Below are 20901 nucleotides of genomic sequence, written 5' to 3'. Positions count from 1 at the left end.
CGGCGCTGGTGCACACCAAGGCCGGCTGTCGTCTGGCACACGCCCGACCCGGGCCTTGCCTGCACTTGCACTTGGCCGGCCCCTCGACATGGGCCGCACCCGATCACGACGACAAATGCTGCCTGCCACAACCCCACGGCCGCCACGCCCAAACCGGCATCGCCGTTCGACACGCACAAATCCCCGGGGCGGGCGCTGATGAGATGCAGCCGAAGCGCCGAGAAGGAACCCTGGTTTCGTCCCGCCTGAATGATCGGCAGCGGTCCAACGCGGGCGCACGCATGCTCGTCGTCTCGTCCAAACCATCAGGATCCGGTCAGGGGGCCTGCATCTGCTCGCCAAAACAAGACTCCATCTACTCCATGTGGTATACGACGGACTGACTGACTGACTGACTGACTGAGCCCTCCCCTCGGAGCCCTCCCCCAACGACCATGCATGCAACTCGAAAACGTGCCTTATCAACCGCCGCTTGGCTGCACCCGCGCCCGGCTCCGCACATGATGATGCCTGTCTCATTGTTGTTGTCGTCGTCGTCGTCGACCATCCATCCGTGTTGCTTTGCTTGGTTACATAGTAGACAAGTCATGACGGGGCCCAAGTCCCGTGACCAGCACATGCCGCCGCGGCCCCCCGACATCCACGCCCACTGTGACGGTCACTCTTGCCTCATCAACCTGCCTCGGTCATTTGGATCCTCGCTCCCACTTTGCGGCGTAGCCAACTGTACCACACTGTGCATCACAACCTGACATTGTACGCGGAAAAGTAAGCACCGAGTGGTCACCGGGCTGCAGCACCCGCTCCATCCTTCAGCAGTTGCGGGTGTGCTGGTCTCTTACTACACACGCACTCCATCTGCAAAACACGGGCGTTACCCTCAAGTCCCCAATGCTGACCTGCGTCGCCCCCATTGCCCCATCGCCCATCGCCCATCACCCATCTCGTCAGCCAGCTGCTCGCAACGCCGTGCCGTCCGTCACTCGACACGAGATGCCCTGCAGCCATTTGCACTATTCGCATTGTCGCTGTCCGACTAGCCGGATTGTGCGCTGCTGGGCTCATCAAATCGTGATTGACCAGCCTGCCGTTTCAACAAGACCATGTCCGGCCTCGTTCGGGCGCACCGCTTGGATTGACGCAGCGCGGGTCCTGCGCCCTCATCAAAGCGTACGTATGCGTATTCAGCTGCCATTTGTGCCACGCCCAGTCCGGCAATCTGCAACACGGGAAAGAAACCCTTGAATGACGTACCAGGGCGCGGTCCACGAGTCGAGTGGGTCTCAAACGTGGCGTCTCATCGTCGAAGACACTAGAGTGGTAAGTAGCAAGAACCAAAGATTGCGGTATAAGCGGCACCGCCTACGCTAGCCCGTCACAGGCCGTGCGTCACTCTTCCCTGTCCATAACAAAGCCCATCTCCACATTTGGTCGACACAGACAGGCCCTTCTCGCTGCCAGAGCGTCTCCATGTCGCCTCCGCATCGGTCCTCCGACACAATCAATATCACACACCCACACATACACACGTACATACATACACATCCAAGCGCATGTACACCGCGCCTCGCCTGCCTGCCTCTCCCTCTTTCGCTCTCGTATCGCCCCCCCCCCCCCAAAATATCCTACTCCACCTCACCACCCGGAATCCCTCCGTCTGTCGGGCTAATCAAACACGAGGGCGCGCGAAACGGACAGAGTTGCTGAAGCATCAAGTGGTCACTTGTGTAGCCCCATTGTTGCGCTCGCCACGGCTATTTCTACCCAGTACCATCCATCTGTAGTAGTGACAGACAGACTCGCCTCCCATGGCCGCTACCATGTGTGTTCTAGACCCCCGCCCTAAGGCGACGTCAAACACCAAAGTCTCTTGCAGGCGCAGCGGCACTTTATCCTAGGGAGCGAGCATTAGCCTTGCTAGGCGGCTCGACAAGCCCACTTTGTTCAACGTTGACCCTATTGGCAGCCAATCGCCCTTCTCCGTAGCCTGCCCTTGGGGGGTGCCTTGATCAGCAGCCACACTAATCGTCGGTGAGCCTCCTTGCGCTGCGCTCGACATTTGCCGGGTCGCACTATGCATCTCAGGCGGCACATGTTGGTTGACAGTGGGAGCGAAGGCACGGCTCATGTCCTGCCGCATCCAATACATGCTAATCCCGTCTATCTTCCCCCCCCCCCCAAAGTACATACGTACTTACGTAGACAGACAGCATGGCATTCACAAGAGCCATGTGCGCTGGGTGCAAGGAAAAAAATAAGGGAGCGGCATGCCGTTCACCACCCCTTGAACCCCCCACCCTCCATTCAGCCGACACAACTGCAACAGCCCGTCACACTCGCGAGGCTTGTGCAAAAGTAATGTGAGCGCTGTACTTGGCTTCACACGACGCGTCGCAGCTCATGAAACTTGCTTGTCGGTGGCCTTTATGCTGCTCACCCAACTGCTGTTGCTGCTGCCAGGTTGGGCAGTGACTCGTTTTGACGCACACTGGCGTTTGTTTTGCTTCTGCCGCTTGACGGTGAGCCGGCCTCCTGCATCCCTTGCATGCAACACGTACGAGCATAGGATTACGCCATGAATCAGGGCAGCATCAAGGCGCCTGCTGATGCAACAGGCGTCAACATGGCAGCTAATATAGAAGCAAAGTTTCTCAATCAGCACCACACATGGACAGTATCCGAGGTCGGGCCACCTCAAGCACCACGCTTACTAGCTATGGTTACACCACCGATCTGACTCTTTGTAATACTATGCACTAATCCGGCAATGCCACTCCGCTTTAATCTTCCAGCGCCCACCCCCTAGTCTGCCATCGTATACCATACTCACCATCCGCCTGTAAGACTGCCTGCCAGTCATGCATCCCACCGTCGTCACAAATCAGCCCATGTGTCAAAAGGCGACGCCAGCCTCGGTGTTACTACGTGCAATTCCCTCCGGCAAGGGGTCCTCGACATTTACCCTTCCTCGCTACCAACAAGCGTGGCCCCAAGGATCGTTTGCCTCGTCAGCTGCAATGACGGTGCCAGACAAGCCCATGGGTGCGACTATGAATCTATGCATGCATCGTCCGCTTTTTTTTCTTCACCTCACCAGATCGACAAACTGCCCGTCTTGGTCCTCTAGATCGCCTCTAGGCTAAACCATGCGCTTACGTTGTCGTGTCATAGCCTGCTGCAACCACTCAGAGCCCGTCTCCTGCCCGAGGAAACTCTCTATTTGCCTGCCAATGTGCGCAAAAGCAGTCACGCCTGCATGATCCTGATTAGCGTCATCTTCGTATATTGAACGCCTATTTTTGGGGCCCCTACACAAAAAGGACTGATCGCTGTGTCGAGTGTACCCAAGTCGCTTATTGAACGGCTGGCCGCCTTCCATCTGCCTTTCCTACCTGGTCTGATGACCACGGCAGCACCGGCCTCTGCCTTTGTCAACATATGCACCGATGTTTTCACGCTGCTGCGGCTAGTACGCGCTCCACCAGCGCCTGCTACACTACCCCTCCTTTGAGCAGCCTCCACAGCGATCCACGGCCTGGCATGACTTGGAACTGCCTCCCCCCTCCCCCCCCCCGCCCTCCTTCGCCTCCAAACAGACCGCTCCAGCATGACCTCGATGAGGTACAACAGGCGCGGCTCACTTCCGGTGTTCGTTTCATCGACTTTTTCTTTCTTTGTTTTTCTCCTTCCGCTTTTTCCGCCGCCGCTCGCTGCCCAACAATCAAGCGTCACCCCATGACATGGCTCGCACATTGAGTGGTACTATCCGCTATTATAGTTGCTTACCCTATATATGTACGCTCGATTTGGTGGATACATGCAAGCGCGCGCCATCTGCAAAAATCGCACACTGAGATCCCGTTGTCAGATACCGGATCACCAATGGCCACCCGTTCCACACGCTTGCTCCCCTGTGACTTCCCCATCCGTGAATATCCTTCTCGCCTAACACCCGTACTTACTTCCTTGGACGCTAGATCCTGGTAGGTTTTGCTTTTGGCTATGTCTTGGAGCCTGCCGTCAATAGAGTATGTTACCGCCTAGGATATAAGTATCATGGGCAGACCAGGGGTATGGCGTGCGTCACGTTGAGCAACCGTCCGGAACAAAAAACGCTTCGGATCGTGGGATGCGAACACACCGACAATCTTACCTCGAGACGACAACTAGTACGTACATAGTAGAAACCAAGACGTTGCGCCCACACCCATGTTGCTTCCCTTACACCCATATTCAGCCGCTGCAACGCAACGCTGGGCAAATGCCGAATATACACCGTACATGCTTATACCCAAGCATTCCGGTTGGCGGTAGTGCCCACAGGCGAAACAATGAAAAAAAAAAATCATGTCAGATCGCCCAGCACGCTGGGTGTCAACTAATTGCTTCTTTGTCAGAGTTTCGATCGTCTGATATCCTTTAGTCGTCCTTGCTAAACCACACCAAGCACCCCCAAAAAATATTTTCTGGGTGAACTATTAACCACCAGTGAACCAGACCCTCTTTTATCTCAACGCCTCCCCAAGACCAGTTAGGATAGCGCCCAACCATCTTCCGGAACTACCTGATCACTCGCAGCCAGGCACATAGCGCATACGTACATGACGAGAAGAAAGAAAAAAAAAAAGGGGGGGGGATAACATACCTACATATAGCGTACATATGTATGTAACACGCGCTACCTACTTTTTACTTAAACAACCCGAACCTCTCTCCAACGGGCCGAATAAGTTTCAAGTTACATTTTTCTTCAGGCAACCCATTTATGGAGGTTTTGGGATGGGAGTGGGTGTAGCATGCATTCCCAAATAGGAAAAGAAACGCGTCTTTTTCTTGCCCCGTGCCCCCCTTTGCCTGCCCACATCCACATCCACACACACACACACATTCACATAACTCACATATGCTTGCACACACGCACACACATATTACCCACATTTCTTTTCCTTTTTTTTTTGGCGGGGAGGGGAGGGGGGGAGCAACCAGGCCCATGTCACTCGATCTTGTTTTTTAACGGCCCGGAGACAAAAAAGCAACGGCGTTGTGCATGGGCTCGATTCTATTTCGCTCTAGTTCACAAAAAGCCTAATTGCCAAGGTTGAGTGCAACGAAGGGGGGGGGGGGGGGTGATGGGTGATGGGTGTGGGAGAGGGAGAGAGGAGGGGGGGTTAAAGGCGTGTGTTACATGATTGGGTTCGGTAGAGTTCCAAATGCACGACTGTGCCGATCATGACGACAAGTTTCTTTCTCTCTTTCTCTCTTTCTTTCTTTTTTTTAACCTTCTCTCTGTGTGTGTTATTTTCCCCAACAAGGGCCGGTGTTAGTATGTATTAGTCGGGAGGAGTTTGTTTTCTTTTTTCATTTCACATTTTTGACCTCTCGGCTTTTTTTTCGGATTACGACTCTACTCAAACGGCATATACTTATTTATCCTTTTCCGAAAAATACGCACCCCGGATCTTAAGGGTTTATAGAGAGGTTTTGTAATTTTTCTTTGGGGGGGGGGGGTATGCAAAAACCTTAGGCGAATACGGGGTATGCGTGTGTGTTGCGTAGCGAATGGATGGATGGTGATTATGTGATGATGATTGTATGAGAGAGTTACCCCCCTCTTTTTTCCCCTTATTTCTTTTCCGGACAACGGGAATACGCAAGGAGACGCGGCAGGCAGCAGAAGCGCTTTCGTTGCCGTCTTCTCGCAGCTCCGCATGGGGAATATGTGCCGTGTAAGATGGTGACGTAGTTGATGCATGTGGCTGGGGGGATGGTGGAGGGACGGTGATTGAAGCGTGGGAATTAAGACGAGCGGTATTTTTTGTCCGCTTAATTGGGGTTTATTTTTTTCACATGCGGACTGTTGTTTTGATTTGTCGGGTCGTATATCCAGAGGACCATTTGAAGGAAAAAGTAGTTGGGCTGCACGTCTGATGGGCTTGCGGTAAAGGGAGTGGCGTGATTGTTGGAAATGCCATGTCTTGTTTCTGATACTGAATCGACGATGAGGTTGAGTGATGATCTGATGGGTAAGGAGGAGGTCGTTAGACGGTGTGTGTCGTACGGCTATGCTCTTTGCTGCTTTTCAGCTCTTTGTTGCTCATCATTTGCAGTAACGTCGAGTCCGTTCTTGACGTAATTACTTACAAGGCCGCCTCGCTTGGCTGTTTTCCGGGAGAACTACAACCGTCTTGATGTCGCTTTGCTCTGTACCTTCATGGTACTGTATGTGTTTAACAATCAAACATCGCAGCATGGCATCTTCACCGTGAACTCGCACACATCGCTCCTTTTCCCCCTCTCTCTCCCTAGCCATCTCATCGTCCACCCCTACTTCCCCCCCTTCGGCTCCCTCATCATACAATAAAGCGTAACCGCATCTTTGTCCCCCTGCCCATCCCTACACTCCATCTCCTTGATCAACCTAAACCCAAACTTCTCGTAAATCGCTCCATTGGGCTCCCACCGACTGCTCTCCAGATACGCCCTCCTTCCCTCTCTATCCGCCATCTCCAGCACCACCTCCATCAGCGCCCTGCCCACCCCTTGCCCCTGACACTCCGGCAGGACCGTAACAATATTACAGAAATAGTAACCCTGTGGATCTGTCCACAGCTCCCTCTGCGCCTCGGCCTGCCGCGCCTTCCAAATCCAATACCGCGTCGTCGACAGTCCCCCGCGCCCATACCACGCATTCATGCGCACCTGGTTGAGCCACAGCCACCAACCGGATAGGTACTGCGCCCAGGACTCGTGTTCAGACGTCGGGTGCGGCGGGAGCCACATTGCGCAGCCGAGGATTTTGGAAGGTGTGGCGGTGTCGCGGGCGACGTAGAAGAGGCCGTGGGAGATGCCCCATTTGCAGCGGAGCGTCAAGGAGACGCGGTTGCGTTCGAGGGAGATTTTGGAGCGGTCCGGGTAGATCCAGAGGTTGTAGGGGTCGTTGGCGAAGGCTTGTTGGATGGTGTCGATTGCGCCGTTGATGTCGGATTCGGTCATGCGGGTGACTTGGATGGGCATTTTGAAGGTACGTTTTCGCTCGAGTCGTGATTGATAGTAGCGTTTTTTTTTCTTTCTTTCAAGGAGGTCGAGTAGATTCGAAGGTAGGGTTCGCGATGTAGATGATCAGGCCTTTTAGTCGTGCCATGCTTGTGTGCCCACTACCACCCCCGTTTTCTTTTGCGTGGTGAAGCTTGTTGAGGCTGCAGCTGTGGAATTGGGGTCACGTGGAGTGCGGGGCTTTTCGGGATGATAACGACCATGGGGGGTACGTAGGTTGCTTGGGAAGTTTTACCGGAATATTTTCTTGAAGGTAAAGTGATATCAAGTGCTGATATAGGTTTCTGGGATGATGTTCGTATATGTTTGAGAGATTGGATTGTCGTACACTTTCTTAGGTTTAATACCAGTTTAGTGTCTCAACTTCTGTAGTTGATCTCCGCAGCAGCTGTCAGATCGGGGATACCCTGCGGTTCCAAATCTGCATGTTGTATCTCCTCTGCATCATTAAAGAGTTGTAAGTGGGTATACCAAAGTCCTTCGTTGTCTTTGCCTATCAAAAAATCGGGGCCATTGCTCTGATTCTAGATTATCTTTGGAATCCGATAAAGAACCACACGATACAAATTAAATCTTAATGCCAGTACAATCCCATTCATTGGGCTTCTTCAGGTACTGTCCCGCCCTTGCGCTTATCATTAGGCGTACGACAACAGTCTCAGTACAGATATCGCTTGAGAATCTGAGTTGATGAGTAATTGAAAAACTTGCTGTGGGTTGCTACACAACGCATGCTAGTATTCTTAATATTTCGGCAAAGCCATTTTCCTACCAGTTTGTTTGGTACATGAGGATATCCAACGGCAAAGTCACTCGCAGTACCGTTCATAGTCATGTTGACAGCTTTTTGTATGCCACTTGGTGGCGGAATAACGATTTCACCCGCTCAGTATTAATTTCACGACTTCGATCAAGCGCTGATGGTAATTTTCCTAACTTCTTATTAGAGAGTAGGGTGACTTTACTGTTGGGACCTCGTTATTGCTAAGTGGTGCACAGATTTACTCCAAGTCTCAGTTTTTACTATCCTTAACACTACTAATGAGTTGTTTTGTTCGTCATCTAGGCGTGCCATCCCGTAGTCCCTGATTGAGATGGATGCATTTCTTATTCAATTGAGCACAAGGATTAGTGCCTAATTCATACAATGATTTTGATACTCAAAACGCTTAATTGTAAAAGCTCGTGGCCTAAGAAATTTTCAAGTGGCCTCAGGCCTCCCTCTTCGTAGCACTAAACATATGTGCATACATCAAATTTAATTATGATTTGAAGAAAGCAAATTTACTCACGGCAAGTTCTTTGTCGTGTATATCTGGATCGGCACCATGTGGGTGACATAAACAAGTCCCCTTGAGACTGATTTTGTCTACTAAATTGTAATATCTTGGTTGTCTCTGACTATACCGTGGAACTCTTAAAGGTGTATCTCGAAGTTTGCGTATCTCTGCTTTTACAAGAACAACTTCTTCTAGCTAAGGCTTCTCGATTCGGATGGCGTTGACAGATATGTCTCCTAGGCTCCATGGTACGTACAGCAAGTAAGTCTTGCCAAACACTAATCTTAGTCTTACTGCGGCACTCCTATTTCACACGTTGGTCAGATATCATCGGTATTGGTACACTCCATTGCTCGATCTTGACGTTGTTGCAGCCGCTTTTCCGACAACTGCTTAGCGACTCTGATGATTTTTGTATCCGTTCACCTAATAAGGCTTTATTTAACTATTTTGACGACCCTTAACTCTGCCTCAGTGCTGAATGTACTGACTACTTCATTTTGAAGCAAACCCCTGAGCCTTTAATAAACCACGACGGTGTTGGCTTCTCACGAAGCAGTCTCTGAAGTTTTGAGCTTCTCGATCTTGGCTTTGATCATTTGTGATTTTCTTCTTGACGAAAACGCAGTTTGTGGCACCACATAAAGTCAGCCTTCTTCTCCCGAAATTATTCTTTATATCCAAATCAGCCACTGGAGTTTCATCTCCAATTCCTTCATTGCTTTCTATTATTGCTCAACTGAGGCTCATAGTGATGCTGTTCGTTGCTCCAGTGTCAAACTGCGTGATGTCCTGCCGCGCGACGTATGGAAATTAACCATCAAATTGTCTCAATCATTGCGCATTGACGTACGAGAATTTAGAATTTAGCACAGTAATCAGCGCTAGTACAGAATTGAGGAAGACCGAGAAAATTCAATGCATAATGCGTAGTTAAGAGACACTGTTTAAGCAATTCATGGGCAAATAAATTGGTGACTCATGTATGTTGTAATACGTTTTGCTTTCTTCGGAGAAAAAACAAACCACGGGCTTTATCAGTAGGAAAGATGGTTGAAATCAAACATTTGACTATATATAACTAGCAGCAAAAAATGTATGCATTCGCCCCCCTATATCCTTGGCAGTATAGCATGCATCTTCCACCCTCTGTGATCCTTGTGCAGGTCTCCCATCGCCATCGCATGCCAAGGGATGTGCTGCAAGGGCAAGGCTCATATTTTGAACAGCCTTATCGACCTCCACGTTTTGGCTGCAAACGCCAATGTTCTTGGACTGATGATCCAAATCCAAAAGTTTCTGGGGACGGGCCCAGAAAACAATATTCACGGTTTGATCGGCTGTACTACCTTTTTGAAGCAAGAGCAGCAGTTAAAGGTGCTTTCTTGTCTTGATGGACACCACTGATCTTGCCTTATGGCTGGTTTATGCGACTGGCAGATGTAACCGGAGAGTCGCCTGCTCCGAGAGCATCCTACCCAGTACTTTACAGTGCATTGACAAGTACGGCACATCCGTCACAGCCCATGAATACTAAGAATGGGTATCTGCGGGTACCTTGCAGTTGGAATAGTGGGTTGCTGTATGCACAGACCTGCAGTTTACTCTTTGCTGCTCCACCTGCTCGGCATAACATGCGACCTCGAAATACATCTCTAGTGTCGAGGTTTTGTGTCTCAAATTATTTTTATCCAAATCATTATCGCAAAAACTCCAAAATCATTATTGCATCGCATAACCTGTCCTTACGGGAAATTGCGACTCGTTCGCACTCGCTCCCCTTTCCTTCCTGTCACTCCCCCGTCTTACATTGTAACATGATGACATACCCAGACCACACACACTCCCAAAGCCAATCAACATAGTACAAATGATCCAGGTATACTCGGCCGTAACGAAGTTCCCGCTCGCTTCACAGAAATAAGCTTCGACAAGCCCTTACTGTACGCGGACCGATTAGTTTCATCTGCAAACATGCGACACGAAACGCCCCCTTTGAGTATCACGGCTGTCTCTAGTGATATTTGACCGCCAACTAGTGTGCACTGAAGCCAACGAACCACAGCTCCACACGCTCGAAACTTGTATTGGGGCGCTATTATGGTTGGGTGGGGATTTTTGTTCTAACGCTCGTGCACCGAAACAAGTAGTCTTCTCGCCATTAGGAAAGTGGCGCGCCACAAGGGACGGGATGAGGGAAGGTTCGGCACTGAAGTACAGAATGTGTTGAAATGCTGACATTTTCGAATTTTGCCTGGCTCTATGTACGGCGATCAAGTGTGGATTTCGTTCGGTCCGGGCGATTTAGAAAAGAAAGTTTGGAGGATAGAGTGAGATTTGGAAATATATAAAAGTAACTGACACCATCTATCCAATATCTCCAGTCCAAAAATCAGTCTAATCTTCTCCAGCATTCCTTTCTACCTCTCACCCGGTGTGAGTCCCTTCGATTCTTTCTAAAGCCTACATTCTCTTCCCCAATTTCCCAATCTTAATCAATCCCAACCACCCAAAATGAAGGCCTTCTTCTTCCTCGCCCTCCTGGCTCCTGTCTTCGCCTTGCCAGCAAACCAAGACTGCAACTCTGGAAAAGCCGCTGCAGTCATTGGCGGCGGCGGCGCCGCCAACGCCACCTGCGCAGCAACAAAAGCCCAACTCGAAAAAGGCATTCAAGACAACCTCAACATCCAAGCCCAAGAGCTCCAAGGGTAAAACCTCCCCTTCCTCCCTTTTCCTCCTAAACCTCCCTTCTAACAACAACCCCACCAGCGTCAAAACCCTCCAAGCCCAACTCGGCACTGCAGAATTCAAGACCACGCAAGCCAAAGTCCTCAACATCCAACAACGCGGCATCGAGATCCGAGCCAACAACCAGAAACTCGCCAAGGAAATCTCGAGCCCGGCGCTCGACGGGCTCAATATCGTCCAGGGCGCGCAGATCACGGAGCAGGATCAGGTTAAGGGGTTGAAGAACCAGGCGGCGACGGACACGGATACATTGAATACGTTGGTGCAGGAGGTTACTGATGGAACGGCGCAGAATCAGAAGAATCTTGCTGCGGCGAAGACTACGAACTGTTAGAGCGGGGGTGATGGGTGGAAAGTGCTTGGGGAGTTCCAGGAGGGGGGGGGGGGGAAAGTGGGATTCTGTGTAATTGTTCTGGCAGTACTACAGAGAGAGAGAGAGGTGAGAAGATGGCTGGATCTGTGGGAGTTTGGCAGTTGGGGGTTTATACCATCGATATAGTATTCGAAGATACGTCTTTGATCGTACTACTCTTTTTTTTCTTTTTCGTGCTCCGTGTGCTAAAGTTACTCGCGACTACCCGGATCATCGATTTATAAAACTTACAATTTAATGTAGGCATTCGTAGACAAACTTTTGGGAAATCCTCGAAATTTGGATGGATGTAAGTTGAACGATAGTGGAAAAAGGTAGTCTAACGTTGGAAGCTTATGACACTCTAGTCCCATTGTTTTGAATCAGCAAGAAACTTTTGTATTGTTGCATCGCACATAGCATGCATTAGAACTTCTTCTCACATGAACTCTACTGTACAGTAATCCTGGCATATTGCCGTTGGTGGAACGTCCTCATTTCCGTGGTATAAAGCCAACACATTATGCTCCATCGCTATGCATGTATAGTTAAAAAAGAAATGTTTTCAGAGAGAATAAGAAATTTTGACAAAAAAAACGGGGCCTTTTGGAGACCAGATGATGTGGGTTTGGTTGAGTATCAGACATGCTGACGATCAATATGTGTCTTCAAGTTCGCCTTCGGCGTCGACATCCTCCACACCTCCTGCTTCCCCGCTTGCATCTGCCATCTTGACATCATCACCCGAGTTATTTGATGTCTCTGGAGTTTGTGTAGTACTTGATCTGTTTTCTGTCACAGAGCTCTGTCTAGTATGTTCTCCAGTGGCTGTGGGACTGTCAACTGTTACAGAGCCGGACTTGTTTTGATCTTCCTGAGATGACTGAGCATCGAGAGCTTTCTGCGTGATACGATACTGTCGCTTCGGATTCATCAAAATCTGACGACTGGTGGTCGTCTCTAATGCGCCGGCTTCTGTTGTGTTTGTACCGCCTTTCTCGTCCGTGGTAGGGGCCGTATGAGCATTTTGTGTATTTCGGGCTTGTAATGCAGAGTGTCTCAAATTGTAATCCATGCGCCAACGTTGCTTGTCATGGTTCTTTGGCTTCCGTTTGACATGCTGGCCGAACCAGTCATTCTCCGTATCGTGCAACTGGTCGTCGAAAGCACCCCAGAAGCCTGGAAGGGTGATGTAGCCACCACCGACAGTTTTCTTGACTGCGCAGACCGACTCGAGCCAGTCCAGAACAAGTTGGATTTCGAAGAGCTCAGTGGTGTTTTCAGGGCAGTGAGCCTGTATATCCATTGCAGTGGCGCCGGCCATGAAAACCAGTGGTTGCAATACAAGATTCAGGACGCGGTACCACCAGGCCCACGTGACATGCTGACCATCAATACTGCTCCAGATCGGGAGCAAGGCGTGTGCATCGCACTTGCCAGGAAGAGGCGGCTCAGGCAGAGGGTGCCACAATGTAGTCGACTGGTCGTCCTTGGATAAGATTGGAGAAGGTAGTGTTTGCAATGGGTTGCCAAACTTGTACTTTTCCGTGGGGACAACATGAATGTCCCAGAAGAAGCGACTCCGATCAATTGCCCGATGATTGTAGCCACCCTCACAGAATCCCCACACTGATAGCTTAGGGAGCGGACTGTTGAGCTCGTTGTTGATGGGAGGTAGCTGAGGAACAAGCCTGACTGTTCCCTCGTTGACCATTGTCATGATGGCTGCAAAAGCACTGTCGTCTTCACACCGTGAAATGTTGTACGAACACATATCTGGATCTTTGCTTACGAAAGCAGCATCCATATTCTTCTTGACTTCGACTGCGGTCATGAAATCATCGAGCTGAAACAATCGCGCATACTTCTTTGCCAGTGTCTGAGTGAAATTGTAGTTACGTCCTGGTAGAAGGCGCTTGAGTTTTCGCATCCTGAGGTGCTGCTTCTCCACAAAGTTTCCAACAACCTTGACCAAAGTTGATTCACCCAAGTCCTTGAGCTTCTCGTGTGCCAGATTTGCGTCATAGTGAGATTGTGGCGTCGCTGTATTTGCCCGAACCCATGACCGTGCTTTGAGAAGCTTGTCTTCAGGCGACCAAGCCGGCTTCCGCGAGCGATGAAGGGGAGCGGTAAAGGAATACTGAAGTTGGAGCATGGTTCTTGTTCGATCCGCTATCGTGGCCTTGAACCAACTAACACGATCCAAATTTTCGTAGCTCGATTCCTCAATGGAATAATGTTGTAGTGCTTCCTGAAGAATTGGGAGAGGAAGCTCGGGGAAAGCACATTTGCATGACGCCCATCGTACGAGACCTGCCCAGTCATGTGTCTCAGGATCTTCGATGGCAGCAACTTTGCCAGTCTCATAAGCCTCCAGGTATAACGATTGAAATGACGCTGTCAACTCATCCACCTGTTTAGCTATGCGATTCTGCATCCAGGACCATAGTTTCCGAGCTGTGCTTAGGTCGAAGCGTTTGTCGTTCGAATACACCCGCTTGATAAGGCTCCAGTCCATTGATCCATCTTCTCCAGACAAAGAAGAGACCACCACGAAGGCGCAGAAGAGCCTGTTAAACTCATCTACTTGATCAACAGCCTTGATGTACTGGCGTTCTTTTCCGTGTTTTTCGATCTGTATCTTCTTCCTTTCACTCCATGGACGTGATGCCAAATTGGACCTTGGACCACTCTGCGGTTGCTGGTAGATTGGATCATTTTGGTCACCCGTAAGGCCAGTAAGACGTTCAAGCAATGTGGGAGGAGGGTCACGCTTGCTTCGCTGGCGACCGTGGACTGCACCGCCACCCTGTTTCTTCGACTCGATTCGCGCTATATCACGACTCCCTTCACGGTCATCGTCAGGGTTGGATTGTGGTGTATGTACCCCATCCTGTGGTTGAGTGGCGACCACAGGTGTTAAGCGGGCCCTCTTCCTGGGAGATTGGTCCTGAGGGACAACAATTCTTACACGCTTCTTGCTATTCTTGACAACGGTAGACGGGTTAGCAGTCTCAACATCCGGCGATTCAGGTGAGTCTTCCTTCTGCCCCGTTTGATCAGGCTCGGTCGTCGCAATGTCTTTCTGGAGATGGTCCTTGATGGACTCCATAACTGGCAACGGATCTTGAGTCTTAACATCTTCATCTTCATGCACTGCTCGCCCTTCCCAATCAGCTATTTCATCTTCGCTTTCTTCATCCTCAGACGGTTCCTCAGTTGGTATTGGTTCACGTTCTGGTGCAGGCGCGATGATAGGACGCATCCAAACCAGTGAAACTTGTCCAGTCTGATTAGTCGTGCCGACGTCAGGTCCCACCGTTTCTGCATCATCAAGCTCCTCTCCGAGCGTCTGCATATCTGCAGAGTACAAGGGAGCTCGCCGAAGACTCTTACTTTTGTCGTTCAGACTTGCCAGTCTTGCTCGTTTCGCGCGCGGCACACCATCAGGACCATGAGGCAGCTTTGAAAGCGCCTGTTCGACCCTAGCGTCTTGAATCTTGCGAGCCTTAATTTCGAGCATCTTCTGGTTCTTCAATTCCAACTGTCGGCGCTGTTTGGCTTCCTTGATTTGTTTCTCAATGTCAGGATTCGATGGGTTGAGGACGATGCTCTCGTCTTTGGGGGCGGCCTGAACTGGCTGGTATGAGACAACGTCGCCAATGAGATCACGTATTTCTTCAGGGTAGTACAAAAGAGATTTCTCCGAAACACGAGCGGTGTACTCCTTTTGGTGAGAGTATTGTGCCATATTGTGTGCCAGCTTCAAGACTTCTGGGCTCCTTTCGTTCAGGTGTGCCCATGTAAACATCCTTCGGGTGGTTGTGCCTGGGGTATTCTTGTTCTGCGAGGCAAAGTTCCAGTGCTTCAGTCCAAATTCTGGACGGGCAGCCATACTCCTGAGGGTTTCGCTGATAGTACTAAGTGATGGTTCTTTGATATTGGAGTGCCGCTCGCGCCAGAGGGTGAGAAACGGCCGTAGGATTTCACCTCCTCCAGGAAACACGCCATTGCAGCGTTTGATGATGTCTAGGATGACCTTTTCTCTGAAGCGGCGCTGACTTCCACCCTTTCCGTGCTCTTTGACCCTTGGTTTGGTGCCTGATACGGGGGGCACAGGAGCTTCTACAATAGTCGTGTACATACCATCAGGAAGCTTTTTGTCATCACTCGTCTCAGATGTGGGAACATGTGAGCCATCAGCTATCGGGACTTGGCCAATGTCATGGCCAACGCCTGGAGTCTCTGATTGTGGCTGGAGTTCCAACGTTGGACTTTTGGCATAAGGGCTTTGATACGGGGAAGGACGATCAGGGCCAGGCGCGTTGATGGGAGCCCAACCGCCTAACTTGCGTGCCAACGATGGAATCGGTCGTGGTGATTGTGTCCTCGATACATCAAAGACAACATGTGGTTGGATTTCGCCTTTGCCTGGGTCTGGGGCCTCGGGCATTTCGGTCTCGGCCCTTTGGTCGGCGCTGTTTTCGTGACTCACTGGCATTCCTTCAGGTTCCACTGAGGCGGCTTTGCCAGGTGTGGAAGGTGGCGGGGTATGATTTTGAATATCATGCCGTGTCTTTATGTCGTTTCGCAACTGTATTTCGGCATGCGATTGCTCCGATTGCGCAGCATATGAACTATGTCTTGAAACAACCATGTCTTCCACACCATGAGATGTGGGTTTTTGTGTGGTATCAGGAGCAATCGCGACACAGTCATGGTTCGTTGATTTTCTTCGAGTCTCTTCTGCCATGTACCAGTCTATCTCCTCTAGGCGTGGTAACTTGAATGTCGCCATTAGTGCTTTCCGTGGCCGACCTCTTGCAACTTTTTGCTTCACATAGGGATTGAGATAAAGCCCAGGTAAAGATCGCTTCTCGTACTGGTCAATGGCCTTTAGGGCTTCGTCGTCGAGTTTAGTGGTATCCGGAGCCATGTAGATCTTTTTCGGAGGCCGCAAACAAGGCTCAGATTCCACACTTGGTAGAATTTGCTCATCCATTGACAGCGTCATTGGCTCAGCTGTTCGGCCGATATCTTTCAAAATCATTGAGTTTGTGTTGCACACGCTTTGCTCGTCAGGGACTGCTGATGGAGCGCGGCTCTCAGATTGGCTGATGGTGTTTTCTGGAGATGTCGTAAACGATAGAACAGGCACTGGGGTCGATCCCTGCGGAGTACTTGTTCCCTTGCGCCGCTTTTTCGTTGACACTGGGGTGGTCACTGGGCTCTTAGCCTTCCGCTTCCCTGAGACGCTGTGAAGCGAAGAATTTTCCAGAGACTCCTGCTCTTTGGAACTGGGCTTTGATAATTCGTCCGTAGTTTGATTCTCCTGGTGTTCATCAAGCCCATCTGTTATTTCAACAGGTTTTCGAGTCGCTCCGTTGGCCTTTTTGGGTGTATTCGACGACGACGCCTTTGCCCTCATCTCATCCATATACTTAGCAATGACCTTTGAATCTTCAAGAGCAATGCCTTCTTCCCTCTCCCGACGAAGACCTTCGATAAGATCTTGTGGTAATCGACCATGGTCCTTCCAGCCTAGTGCTATTCTTTGCTGCTTGCTGAGCAATGTAGGCTCCTTGTTCGTTTTGGTTACTCGCTTCTTCTCCTTCTTGACTAACTTGGGCAAGCCGCGCTCCTCTCGGATCTTGTTTTCTTGTTCTATACCCAGACGTCCTCGTGCAGACAAACCAGCAGCTACCCGCTCCTCCTTTGTCATGAGAGGCACACTGAGTTGGCGCTTAGCATTGTCTGGCACAACCGCGTCTGGTAGCGACGTTGGATCTCCTGTCATCTGACGATGTGTAAGGATCTGCCTCTGGATATTTTTGCTCAAACGAACATTAGGATCTAGGCCTAACGACCTCATCTCTTCAGATGTGAGTGAAAGACCCGAGGTTTTCTTCGGCGGTTTCGGGTCTTTGGCTACTTTGACAGGCTTTTCTCTGACAGTCTTTGCGGCCTTTTTCGGTCGACCTAGTTTGCGCGGCGTTTTCTCTTTCGGCACAGTTTTCGAAGGCTTTTGGTAGCTGATCTCTTGTCCCAATGCATTGTCCCATCGGGAGCCGTATTTGCGCTGCTTTACAATGACTGCGCCAGCCTCAGATAGTGTTGCTGAACCAGATCCTCGTACCAGGTTGCTTGACTTGATAGCAGGGAAACCCCAAGCATCCAGGACTGCGCCGTTACTGGTGGGATCGAACACCTCGTCAGGCCCAAAATTGGCTACACCTTCCCAATGGGCATATTGAAGCTCTACAGCTTTTTCGAAATTGGCATATGTACGATAGACGTAATGGAGAAATTTCTTCTCATCAGTCACACCCTGATCTCGAATGACGGCCAGATGACGAAGATGAAGCGGTTGCGTTTTCTCCCAGTCGTTTGTTATACGGGAGAAATATGATTCCATTGGACGCCTCCAGAATGGTCCGACGATTCGGTCGCGCAAAGTCTCAGCATCCCATCCACGTGGACCACCCAATGCGACGGCATTGAAGACTGTGTTGGGGAGAAAGTGATCCGGTGTCCATTGCGGAGGTATAGTATCGGTTTTTTCGGTAGCAGACGTATTGTCTTGAGGATTGGCACTGGGTTCATAATCGTCTAGCATGTCGTCTTCGAGATCTTTCATTATGTCATCACCATCAGCACTTTCGTCGAGTGGCTCTGCACCCGATCCATCAGCGGGATTGATTGTGCGTCGAAAACCAAGATTCTTGAGATCTTCTTCTCTTGGCGCACGCATTACCTGGATGCAAGTGATCCAGGCATCCTCAGACTTTTGTTTACGAATCCTACGTCGCTTGATCATTCCGCTCTGATCTAATCGAATTAGGGCACCTTGTGTAGCCCGCTTGTTCCATGCCGACATTGGTACGCCCTAGGGATATTAGCAAGGTATATACTCTGCTTTCGCAATACACTAACCAGCTTCTGCCTGATGGTTCGTGTGGGAACGATACCCCCTTCACCCACTTTATTATATAGTAACTGAGCAAAGCTTCTGACCACAAATGTTCCATCATCTTGGTATACATCTTCCACAGCACTGGACTCGATGAAAGCGTTCTGAGATACGAACTTTGTATGAATGCAAAGACTGGTCCGCATCTTGTTGGACTGAACGGGATACTTGGATATGTAGTTTTTACGGGCCAGCTCATCTGTTCTGTGCGGTACAGATCTCTTGTCCTGGCCGCTGATAGCAATGAGCTCCGGTTGGGTAATGCCGGCAGCACCACGAGCAGCGATAAGTGAAAGTAGTACAAACTCCATGCTTGGGACCTTCTTCAGATCAATTCCATGGCCGGTCAATGCCTGCCAAACTCTATTTTGACTTGTGTACAGACGGGGCGCAGTCATGGTAGAGTTGGGCTCATCAAAGATTGCTGTTGTGGTTTGTGGAGCTTCTACCACACTGCGAGACGACCGGACAGCGGATATTGAGACTATAGCTTGATTCGGTAGACTAGAAGGTATTCTAGGCCCGCCTTCCTCGCCATAAATTCTCTGCCGCAGGGCTTCTCTCAGCCCACTCAAAGTCTTTGAGGGATGTGCTCTCTTGATCGCAGAGGTACTCAAGCGCTGGTCAGACTCTGCTGCATGTGGGTCGCCAATGGTACCACTCTCATGTAGTTCAGCCGCTTCGAACTCAGAGAGGGTATAGTTCTGAACCTCTGCCTTATAGACAATGCGAATGTCCGGATGATTAGTGAGCCATTGCCAGGTGCGTTCATAGAACTTGCGGCCAAGACCGTTTGTTGACTCAGACGTCTCGGTCTGGTCATGAGATCTGGATTGCGCATCATCCTGAGGTTGGTTGTAGAAGTTTTGAATGAAACGACGAAAGTCTGCGCTACTTGCACCTGTACAAGGATTAGCGGTTGACGTCTAGTAAAGTCAAGCACGACAGAAGAGTGAAGCCGTTAGAATATTCGATGGAACAATGAGAAAACACAAAATCCGCAGAGATGATGTTTTTTAGGGACCAAGAAACAAACAAAGGGTGAGGTACTATATCAAAGTAATAGTGGTGACACGGGCAAAGGGTGGCTGATGTAATCTCAAAGCGAGAACGCGTGCAGCGAGTCATGCATACCTTGAACCCCGAGGAGAGCAATTTCTGAGAGCAAAAATTCCAAAAGCTCATCCAGGCCGGTCGCCATTGTATTCCGCCCGTTCTTTTCCCGCGACCGTACGTCAAGGAAAAGACGGTCGAATGCTGCTAACGCATGTCAAAAGGTGGCGGGATAGGGTTTCGAACACGCGCTGCAACAGGCTGCAAGGTTGGCTCGGGAGATGTGATGTGACTGGCTCTTGCTGGCGGCGGGGCCGCACTCTGGCGCGCAAAGGTTGGCGTATTCGAGAAGGGAGGCAAAAAGGTCCAGGTCGCCTTTGTGAATGCAGAGCAGGTTGGCGTTGTCCAGAACAAGTTTCGAACGCGCGCAGGTTGTGGTCGAATCGGTAGATTTTCTGGCTGCGCTTTGGTGGGGTCCTGCGAGTGCAAAAAAAGAGTCCAGAGAACCGGAACTCCCCCCGCATCGCGTCTTGGCGTCGTGGCCCGCGCTCACGCCCACTGGCATTGCAGCTGAGTGCACGCATGTTTGTGCCGGTCGACTCACTGGCCGTTCTTGTGGCCCACGGAAGAAGTGGTGGAACATAAACTCGCTTGCCAAAACCGGGCTTGTTGAATTTGACCATGTAACCTCTGATCAGGTCTATTGTCGCTCATGTACAAGTCACGCAGTTGCGGCTGGTCAGAATGCCAAGACCTAGTCACGTGACTTACAGATTGAGCAAACAATAAAAGATCCAAAAGCGAAAACATACGACAGTGGGGATTCGCTAGTGGCCATGGTATGGATGTATGGTAGAGTATTGCGTTACTATAAGATGTGCTATAGAACGCGCTAAAACAACACCTAAAGGTAGAGCAGCTTTATGGAGCTCGCTCCAGCCGAGTACATGTCGCTCAATACCAGGGAAGGGGAGGTAAGAGACAGACGTCAAACATCCGTGTATTATCTGATATGAACCAGGGCTCACGTAATTTTGTCGATCGATATCCCACCAACTCAAGAACATAGCCTGAATACTGATCATTTACTTATTGAGAAAGAGGCGAATCGCCACCAATATGATGAGCGCCATGATAGCCTCATGCAGACAACCCCAAACCGGAAGGTGTTCTCACTCGAATCCTCCCCGGCTCCTAACCATATGGACTGCCCGCAGTCTCTAGTGCTTATACTTAGGTATCGTGCAAGTCATGGAGAACCTTTCATATTCCTTCGAAGATCCATCGCTCAGCCTCGCTAGCTACGCTATCTTGCTTAAGCTGTCATAACGCTTGGTCATACATGTTCGACAGTTTGCTTTAGTCTATGTCTTCTTCTGGACTCCAGAATCAAACTTCCAGCCTGATGCTGTCCAGGTGCTCATTAAATGACAATCATCAACGGA

At 50.3% G+C, this 20901-nt stretch overlaps 3 protein-coding genes across 3 annotated transcripts; 1 reads left to right on the top strand and 2 right to left on the bottom strand.

The window, feature by feature from the left end:
• Positions 1-6230: 6230 nt before the first annotated feature.
• On the bottom strand, positions 6231-7182 carry PSV08DRAFT_404035 (acyl-CoA N-acyltransferase). The gene has a single exon (XM_014221739.2). The coding sequence runs from the start codon at positions 7012-7014 to the stop codon at positions 6325-6327; it is 690 nt and encodes a 229-aa protein (XP_014077214.1). The 5' UTR covers positions 7015-7182; the 3' UTR covers positions 6231-6324.
• Positions 7183-10847: 3665 nt separating this feature from the next.
• On the top strand, positions 10848-11415 carry PSV08DRAFT_249998 (uncharacterized protein; the record flags this gene model as incomplete). Its single annotated transcript, XM_014221740.1, has 2 exons — positions 10848-11041; positions 11103-11415. 2 exons carry the CDS (start codon positions 10848-10850, stop codon positions 11413-11415), a joined length of 507 nt encoding a protein of 168 aa, XP_014077215.1.
• A 585-nt stretch (positions 11416-12000) lies between these two features.
• On the bottom strand, positions 12001-19604 carry PSV08DRAFT_207530 (uncharacterized protein; the record flags this gene model as incomplete). The annotated part of the gene is made up of 4 exons (XM_066092057.1): positions 12001-16680; positions 16732-18319; positions 18367-19304; positions 19538-19604. 4 exons carry the CDS (start codon positions 19602-19604, stop codon positions 12089-12091), a joined length of 7185 nt encoding a protein of 2394 aa, XP_065948742.1. The 3' UTR covers positions 12001-12088.
• Positions 19605-20901: the final 1297 nt, after the last annotated feature.

The sequence above is a fragment of the Bipolaris maydis genome, assembly GCF_028858645.1.
Source record: "Bipolaris maydis strain C4 unplaced genomic scaffold PSV08scaffold_11, whole genome shotgun sequence".
In the NCBI taxonomy this organism is placed as follows: Eukaryota; Fungi; Ascomycota; class Dothideomycetes; order Pleosporales; family Pleosporaceae; genus Bipolaris; species Bipolaris maydis.
This window is presented reverse-complemented; position numbering and strand designations above follow the sequence as displayed.

Excerpts from the sequence above, each read along its gene's own strand:
- PSV08DRAFT_404035 (XM_014221739.2), bottom strand. The coding sequence starts at position 7,014 with ATGCCCATCCAAGTCACCCGCATGACCGAATCCGACATCAACGGCGCA.